The sequence below is a fragment of the Falco naumanni genome, chromosome 6, assembly GCF_017639655.2.
Source record: "Falco naumanni isolate bFalNau1 chromosome 6, bFalNau1.pat, whole genome shotgun sequence".
NCBI classification, from domain to species: Eukaryota; Metazoa; Chordata; class Aves; order Falconiformes; family Falconidae; genus Falco; species Falco naumanni.
In genome coordinates, this window is record NC_054059.1 from 81,843,133 (window position 1) to 81,852,427 (window position 9,295).

Consider the following 9,295-nt stretch of genomic DNA (forward strand, 5'->3'; position numbering starts at 1 on the left):
AAAAATAATGTGGTCCTGGAGTTATTAGACATACCCGTTTTGCGTGTTGGAAATCTTCCCCCCTGGTCCCTCAGGCGGTGCTTTAAAGGTTTTAATGCTTTATTCTAGAGGGTCTGAGCTATAATATGGTGGAATCCCCCTAGAGTCTGAGGGTTCCCCCCCTTCCCCCCCCCCCCCCCCCCCCTTTTCCTCCTTTCTGCAGCTACTGTCTTCTTGTGGCATGAAGTACATCAGTAGGAGCTGGATGACACGAACCTCTGGAGGCAAGAAACCTGAAACCAGGCAGGCAGGAAAAGTGACAATTAGAATTAGAGTTAGAATAATTATTATTTTTCACAGAACAGGTTGCCATTCCTTGCTGTCTTTCCACTGAGAAGAGTTCCTGTTGCATGATGGTCGGTTAAAAAATCAGATTAATAATTTCCATCGGACGAAACGCGGTTATCTCCATCATTTGACAGATGTGACCATAATTGTGATAACGATATGAGTAACTCCGTGTGCATGTATAAATAAGTGTGTATATAATGCCCCACAAGGAATTTACATTAGTATTAAACGCTATGTCCACATCTGTAAAATTTTGGACAGCGATCTGGTGTATTGCAACAGGAATGGTTTCTCTGCTCTTGAGAAAAGTTTGGGTCTTTCTGTCTTTCGGAATTTAACTAGTTTCCCTTGGTTGGTTGGGGTTTTTGGCCCAGTTAGTATGAAAGTGAGTGTGTGTGTGTGTGTGTGTGTATGTGTATGTGTGTGTCCCCTTTTCCCACAGTCATGGGTACACACCACCACAAGCGCATCATAACAGAGACAAACCTACTGAAAATTTGTCCCAGCAACTTACTTCTGCCACCAAAACGGGGCTTATGGAGGAAAAACCTGTACGTGGAGCCCGGCCTTGGCTCCAAAGGGGGCCCGGGGGGAGTGGGGTGGGCGGCTCGGAGCCGGCCCGGAGGTGTTAATGCCCCTCTCCGTCCCCTTCAGGTGAGGCCGTTCATTTAGCTCGGGATTTTGGGTACATCTGCGAAACGGAGTTCCCAGCCAAAGCTGTTTCGGAGTACCTGAACAGACAGCACACGGACCCCAGCGACCTCCACTCCAGGAAAAACATGCTGCTTGCTACAAAGTGAGTGCCGAATTAACTACCCCCCTCTTTCTGCCTTCCCCCGAGAGAATCCTCCCTGTCCTTAAACCCTTCCTCGGAGCTTGTTTGGAAAGCAGACGGAATTTCCAGTCCCTAAGTTACAACGTCCCCGCGGGGGGTGGTGGGGTGGGAGTGGGGGTGGGGAGAGGGTGCTTGTATCGCCCTATGGGCAGGTTAGACCCTATAGCCTCTGCGTCCCTCTGCAGCGTGGGACAGGCTGTCCCTATAAAGCGTGTAAGTGACTGTTCCCTAGCTACTGTACAGCGTTTCCAGGCCACCCCCAGTTAAAAAATCTCTATGGAAAAGGGACCAAAAATCTATGCTTTGCTTCCACAGCATGTCTGTCTGTCTGTCCCTTTAGCTGCTCTCACACACCTGTTTGTCTGCTACCAAATTACATCTTTTCCATACAATGTAATAAATTTGAAAAAAGGAAAAAAAAAAAAAGACACCACCACCCCCCCCACACCCCCCCCAGACACTACCATATATTGCTAATGATCCTCAGTTTGGTCCTCCCCACCCATCTATCTCCCTTGGGATTATCTCGGTGGATGTGCTGTATGTGGTGATTTATACTTGACCGTGCCTCCCAGGCTGCTAACCGGGTGCTTCATAGTTTGCTCAGGGCCTCAGCAGTGGGTGCTGTCTCCACACATCTTTATCTATCTGGCCAAAAAAGGGGGGGAAATAAAAAAGAGAAAGAAAGGAAAAAAAAAAAAAAGCACCCAGCCCAAACAGCTCTCATTCATTTCATGCTCTGGGATGTGGCTTGTCTCTGATGACAGTGTAATTTAAAGAAATATATGGAGGGTTGAAAAATCATTTGCTCAAATTTGTCCAGATGTTTTTTAGACGTGATTGGAATTTGATTGCCCTTTTCCGCAGGGTCAGAAGATATTAATGTCCCAGAACCTTAATTGCTCGCAGACCCTGCTTTGCTCTTTGAAGATGTAAAATGTTGGACTCATTACTGTTTGTTCTCCAAATTCAAAGTTTCCTCTCTTGCACTTTCTTAATGGATAATGCACATAGAAGTAGACCTTTATCTTTCCCCACCCTCTGAAACCTTTAACCCACTGGGAATTTCAGAGAATTTCAGAGGATGAGCACTGAATGTCTTTTTTAAGGGTTTCTTTTTAAATTTTTTTCTTTTTCTTATCTTTTTTTTTTAATTCCAACCCTTTTTTCTCCAGTCCCTGGGTAGACATCTGTCTCAAAGATACTGTTCCTTTGGGAACCCCACCAGCCCCAAGGGTTTCTATATTGCCTGGGTACCTGTTGACTTTGAAGGCCTTTTGGACCAGAGCAATGCAAAAGGAAGTGTGTGTGTGTGTGAATTCATTAGAAAAATCAAATCTAATTTTTCAAAGGTGTGAGCAAGCAAACAAAAGCCAGGTGTCACCCCTGATGTGTTAACTGGGGTGCTACCACCCAAAAATGAAGTAGGAAGTGCTTGCTTTGCTGCTCATACAATGAATAAGCCAGCATGGAGTCCCAGAGTCCTGATCTTTCTTGACAAAGTGGCCCAGCCTGAGCAGCCTCAGAGGAGGCTCCGTTTTGGCCCTTCCCTGCACCACGTCCCCGTGCCACCCAGTAGCTCTTGTTGCGTGCTTGTGCTTTCCTCCAGGAACAGCACTGATGGGAGCTGTTTAGAGCCAGGGTCAGGCCTCCAGGAACGTGGGTGGTTGGCAAACCCATGGCACCTCTCCCTTTCAGCCTGGTTATTTTGAGAGCTGCCAAGCAGGACGGGGTTTTCACAGTGCTTGCAGCTGTTGGAGAGATTTCTGTCTCCAGACCTGGTGTTAATCTGCAGTTGTGGAAATCTTTCTCCTGAAGAGCATCATTTGGAGCAGGGAGCTGTTGGCTCACCGTGACCGGTCCCCAAGCACTGTTGGGGGGGGAAAAGAAGGTGGCAAAAAGGTCCTGTCTTGGCTGTTGGGATCAGCTCTGGCCTGAATCTGCCCCTTCAACCTTGGTTGTCTAGGAGAAGTGTGGGATGAGCCTAACCATTGCTTTTTTTTCCTCTCTCTTTTCCTCTCTTTGCTTTTCTCTCTTCCGTGCAGGCAACTTTGTAAAGAATTTACAGATCTCTTGGCCCAGGACAGGACGCCCATTGGAAACAGCCGGCCCACCCCTATTTTGGAACCGGGCATTCAGAGCTGCTTGACTCACTTCAGCCTCATCACTCACGGCTTTGGGGCCCCCGCTATCTGCGCTGCCCTCACGGCCCTTCAGAACTACCTGACTGAAGCTCTCAAAGGCATGGACAAGATGTTCTTGAACAACAACACTGCTAACAGGCACACATCTGGCGAAGGACCAGGTAGTAAAACTGGAGACAAGGAAGAGAAACACAGAAAATGAGAGAGAGAGAGAGAGAGAGGGGAAAAAAAAAAGACAGGAAAAGAAAAAAAGTTAAGTAAATAAAAGGAGAAAAGAGAGAGATAATCTTTTAAAACAAAACCGTCTTAATTTTAGCTTTAAAAATACTGGATTGGGCTTTGGAAGAATTCTATTAGGTAGGACAAAATAATAATAATAATAATAAAATCATAAAAGAAAGACAATAATTTAAGATCAGAGGAGCACAATGGCGCAAGACCAGTGGTTCAGAGTCTCTTGCCAGGAACATGTGAAGACAACCACCAGGATTTTTTTCCCACTTCTGTTCTTTCACATTTTTTAAATAATGATTTGGGGGGGAGGGAAATATAATAATAATTATTAATATTAATAATAAAAAGACATGAATAACTTATTGGAAGAAATCGGAGAAACATTTTTGGTGTCAGTGCTTTGATTTCTTGAGCTGCACAGTCTGTCTTGCTATTATTTTTATTTTGTTCTCTTTTATTTTTTTCAATTGAATGATGTCCTGTCTCCACCCTAGCTAAAATGATCTTCCAGAGCGTTCCTTTCTGAGCAACCCCATTGCCTCATTCACCTCAGCTCTTCCCATCTCATCTCACCACCCTGGTTCTGTCTAGACGAGGAAAGGAGGGGAGGCGAGCACCCAGACCTCTCACAAAGTCATCAACACCAGCCAGTTCAAGCTGCGTTTGTGGCAGCATCTTAACGTTAGATGCCATTAGATAGGAAGTTTCAAGTCGTCATAGCTCGGTTGAATTAGCTAACTCTATTTTTTAAGATTTTTTTTATTTTTCCTGGTCTAGACAGACTCTGTTTAGATTACCAGCGTTTACAGGTGTGTATGGGCGTGTGTGTGCCTATGTGTGTGCATATGTGTATGCACATACATAACTTGATAGGGATGCGTGTGTATCCTATGTATGTTTGTATATATATATGAATATATACGGATATATACATATATATATATATATAATATGTGTGCGCAGTCACACATATTCATGCATGCAAACATACCTTTGTAATTTAGTACTTTGACAGTAAAATGCCTTGTTTATAATGGGTTGCAAAATTTGAAAGTAAGGTCTGGTAAAATGTCAACACTATCTGAGTTCTTAATTTTCTGAGGTCTCCTCTTTTTCTCTAGGGAGTTTTATATTCCTAACTATGCCAATGTTTCAGTCCTTAATTTCCTTGAGTAATGTGTGTGTGAGAGATATCTTCCCCCATTTTTAAAGAACTGTTAACAACGACAAAAAATGAGTGATATGAGTATGTAATTCTTTCTCAGGAGTATGCACTATTTTATTTTCTTCTGTTTCCTAAAGCTTTGCCCGCTTGGCTTATGAGCTTCTTCAAAGAGGACTAGAGATCCCTACACAATATATCAGGTACAGAGAAAAAAAATCCACAATTCTGATATTCTGATACTTTTCTTTTTTTTTTTGCCTTTTCAAATCAAAGCCAGTTGTTTCCGAATTCTGTAGGTGCACTTCTTTAAAGAAGCTCAAAGGGAATAATTTGAATGAGATAAAAATATAAGTTGAAATCCAGGTGTAAAACTGCAAAGAAAATAAGAGCTGTGTTGAATGTTATCGCACTTGCTTGGCACTAGGGTTTTGTACCCAGGGAGGAAAGGGCTGCCATGTGAGCTGGCTCCTCGTGATGGGAGTGGGGAGGGCTTGCCAGGGAATATCCTGATTTCTGAGCTCAGTCAGAGGAAATCTGTTTCTCTTAGAAAGCTTTTTTAAAAAAATGTCTTGTGACTCTTGCTTTAGAACAAGTCAGTGTGGTAGGGGGAAAAAACTTCTGAACTCCAATGTTTTTCTCAGTGGTTTGGTGTCTGACAGGATGTCTTATGCATATGATTCAGCAGGGGGTGGAGGGGAAGTCTGATGTCTTTCCTTTTTTTTTTTTTTAACATATATTTCTTTGTCTTCTATGGTAAAAACAATGCTGAAGTGTAAGGATATGAATTTCTGTTTGGATTCTGCCATATTGGGTAATTGCATGTGTTTCTCAGTGGGGTAGGGTTCGTGCACTAACACATCTTTTTGCTTATGTCAGAACAGTTACTGGGTGTGGGTAAATCTCTCCTGGAGTGGCTGGCAAAACTCCAGTGGGGTCAGGCCTCCCCCCAAGATGTCTGTTAAAGCTGCAGGACTCAATCCCACCAACCCAAGCAGGCACACCTGAACTCAAAGCAAGGGAGACAGAGAGAAATAAAAGAGAAGCTTTAGCCTTGTTTTAATTCCTAGATACTTTGCAAAGTGGATGGTGGGGAGTAATAACTCAGTAATACTTTCAACATCCCCCAACAATTTTTTTGGGAAAGAAAAAAAGTAAATGAGCCTCTTGACTGTCACCTTAGTGTCCTTAGCTATCTGAGAACTGGCCTGCTCTGCTTTTCAAATCTTTGTGCAGCAAGCAAAGGTTGGCTTTTGTTCCCTACATGTGTGCTGGACACGCATGTGGCAATAGAAATCCAGGAATCACCCAGCCCCAAGGAGCACTGACCCCTCTGGAACTGCTCCTCATTCACATACCTTTGGTGCTTCTGGGGCAGAGTGCTGTGAGGCAGAGTGTCACATGAAAAAAGGGGGAAACTGAAGCAGGCAGCCTTCTCTATGGGCTGCTGGGATGAGCTGGAGGCAGTCTTCTACCCTGGCAGTGGGTTTGGTAACTGGCATGCCCTGCAGAGGTCACCAGAGAAGGTGTGGATCCCTGGGTAATGTAGATCTCATGGATCCCTCACCAGTATGCAGTGGACCCCCAGATTGAAAAGCAGCCCCCAGGCAGGTCCTGGACCTCCAAAGTCTACCCTTTGCCAATCATTTCCAATTTCAGCAGGCCCCTGGGCAAGGACCACCCAAGCTCCAGCACAGGGCATACCCCAGCAGTGATGTGTGGGAAAGGGAAGGAGTACCTGTGTGTGTGTGTGTGTGTGTGTGTATCTGGGGAGGAATGACTGGTACCACCTGCAAGCACATCTCCCTTCTCTGCCTGATGAGAACCTTCTCTTTATTGAAGCAGAGCACAAAGTGTTGACAGTTGCTTTGTCTGGCCTCTGCTTTTGCCTTGGTGAGGAGCCGGTGGGTCCAGCCTCCCCACATCACCCAGCCCAGTGGGGGCTGCTGCGGATGGGGAGACCCCAAGTTAGCTCTGTCTTCCACCTCCCGAGCTGCACATGCAGGGACATGGGGTCCTGCTCCCTGCCACCCCAAGAGCTTCCAGCTGAAGGCTTGGTGGGGGTGGGGGTGTTGGGGATGCTCCTTCCTTGTCTGTGGGGGAATGCTGGGGATGCTCCTTTTAACTGCAGAAGACAGTATCCCACCACCGTTGTGTGTGAATGAGGAGAGGGAACCACTTGCAACTTCTTGGGGAAAGACCTGTACACACACGCACATGTTCATGTATGTGTGAGGGCCCAATCCTGCTTCTGCTGTTGCTGAAAATCTCCCTTAGGCACAGGTTTGGTCACCTGGACCAGGACCTAAACCTTGAGAAAGTTGAGGGAAGAGTTTCAGCTTGCTCCTGGCAACTTTGGATCTGCCCCTCGTGCCTTCTACCTGGAAGAGACAGACTGCAAATGCCAGACTGGGCTTCGCTCAGGCAAAATAAAGCCAATTAAGATTCCCATTGATTTCAGTGGGATGCCCCCCATTTGCTCCCCAACGTATGGAGACAAAATTCCATAAGGTTTCTGATTTAAATGCAAACAGGGAGAAAACATGGCACAGGAGTGTATCCATCTCTGTTCTTCCCCCTAGTCTAGTGCTGGTCACAGAGGGAAATATCCATTCCTGGGTGGCTCCTAGCAGTGCGGAGGACTGAGGTCCCCCCAAAACTAAGCCCAGCCTCCCACTGGAAGGTGTTTTCCTGCTCCCCTGAACTTTCCCAACCCGACTACTTGTGTCGGCGGGGCACCTCAGACGTTTATCTGATAATTGAGTTATTAAAAGATTTGGTTTCCTCGGGATCATAAATCAATAAACAGGAGGATTAACACGGCAGCTTTGCTTTTTAACTCAAGGGAAAAGTTTGAGGAGAGACCATGAAAAGTTTGTTTTCAAACCAAACAGGTGGGTTGCTGTAAATTTTATTTCATTTTCAGTCTCACATTTTTTTTTTTTTTTAATAACAATTCTCTATTTTCCGTTGGAAAGATCTTTGGTTTTGTATGTTCCCTGACTTTTTTGTTTGTTTTGTTTTTCTCCCTGGTTGTTATTCACACAAGGTGTGAAGGAAACAAGAAGCCAGTTTGATGGGAATCCTTTTACAACCCGATGATTTCTTTAAAATTGGGTTGTGTTTTGTCCCACCTAATAGAAATTCTCTGTGAGAAGCTGTTTCAAGTCCCTTTGCATCCCAGACCAACCTCCCCCAAAACCCCCAAATTTGCATTTGGGGCTGGGAGGGAGGGGGGGGGAGGATGGTTTTAAGACCTTTAGCTGTGCCCAAAGGGCTTATTCCCTTCCCTTGCTCATCTCTTTCTGACCAGTTTATCAGCAGACCTGTTCAGCTCTGTTTTAATACGTTTCTCGGAGAATTTGGTGCTCGTTTCAGCTGCCGTAAGCATTGCCAGATCGATCCGGCTAACCCCCCTGCCCCCTCCGGCTTCCCTGGGTGAGAGACCGTAGGCTTTTTACAAATAGTATATTTTCTTATACAAAGGGAAGAAGTAAAAGAAAATATCCCCAAACACACTGGCAAACGCCTGAACATTTCGAGAGAGACAAAACATTGTGTGTCAGCGAGAAATAAAGGAAAAAAAAACCCCAACAAAACAACCAAATGAAACCCAAACAAATGCAAAGCTCTGAAAAAGAGAATGAGAAACTGGAAAGATGAAAGAAAAAAATTAATTCTCCTTTTATACCCCAAACTATCCCTTTCACCCCCTCTTCTTGAAAAATCTGACCATGCAGTGAGAAATATCAGTTTATCGACTCTTCCTGAGAAGAAATGCGGAGAGGCATTCAGTATTGAGTTTGTATATATTTATTTATGCTTAATTTAACGGGAATGTGTAAATATGGCGAGCAAGTAGTTTTTGGGTTATTTATCTGTGAATCTATACCTCTGTGAATGGGTGGGGGAATTTAAAAAGAAAAAGTAAAAAAAAAAACAAATAAAAAAGAAAAAAACAAAACCAACAAAAAAAAATCCCGCTTGACTAGATAGTATCCTATCTGAATCTTTTCTGTTCTTTATAGACAAGCTGTTATGGTAATGGGTAGAAATTGGTTTCTTGTCCAGTGATGACCTGATTTACATAAATAATAAGAATAAGAATAAAAAAAAAGAGATTGTTGTGTTTTGTTGTATTTTCCTCTTCAGTTTTTTTGAATGTTGGTGCTGCTTCGATTCTGCAGACGGATTTACTTATAACACCAAGAAGTCTTTATTTTCCCAGTCTAGGCTTTGGGGAAATTCAGGACATGTCTCTACAGTAAAAAAAAAAAAAAAAAAAAAAAAAAAAAGAAGACAATAAATATTGCTTCTCAGAAATGTTGGTATTTTATTTCTGTCTGACTTAAAAGTGTCCATATTTTTACCACTCTTACCTCTTCATTCTAAGCAGACCTATAATAAACCTCATGTCATGTGAACGTGAGCTTTTGTTTCATTTTGCTTTTACCAGCTGAATTAGCAGCAAATCCTTTTTTCTTTTCAAAGTATTAGCCATTAATGTTATGTAAGCCTTCAGTATCAGGAAACATTCCCCCTCCCGCCCCCCGCTGTGTTACTGTTACTATATGTTTCCCTTATGTATTC

At 43.9% G+C, this 9,295-nt stretch overlaps 1 protein-coding gene across 5 annotated transcripts in view; it reads left to right on the forward strand.

Moving 5' to 3' along the window:
- Positions 1-8,812, forward strand: part of TFAP2B (transcription factor AP-2 beta) — a 32,560-nt gene extending 23,748 nt beyond the window's left edge. For 4 of the 5 annotated variants that reach the window (XM_040599236.1, XM_040599241.1, XM_040599240.1 and 1 more), the window contains 2 exons: positions 985-1,126; positions 3,211-8,812. In XM_040599236.1, coding sequence (XP_040455170.1) covers positions 985-1,126; positions 3,211-3,511 — 443 coding nt within the window. In that variant the 3' untranslated portion in view covers positions 3,512-8,812. The remainder of the gene's footprint in view (positions 1-984; positions 1,127-3,210) is intronic. The other variant, XM_040599238.1, reaches the window with a different exon arrangement.
- Positions 8,813-9,295: the final 483 nt, after the last annotated feature.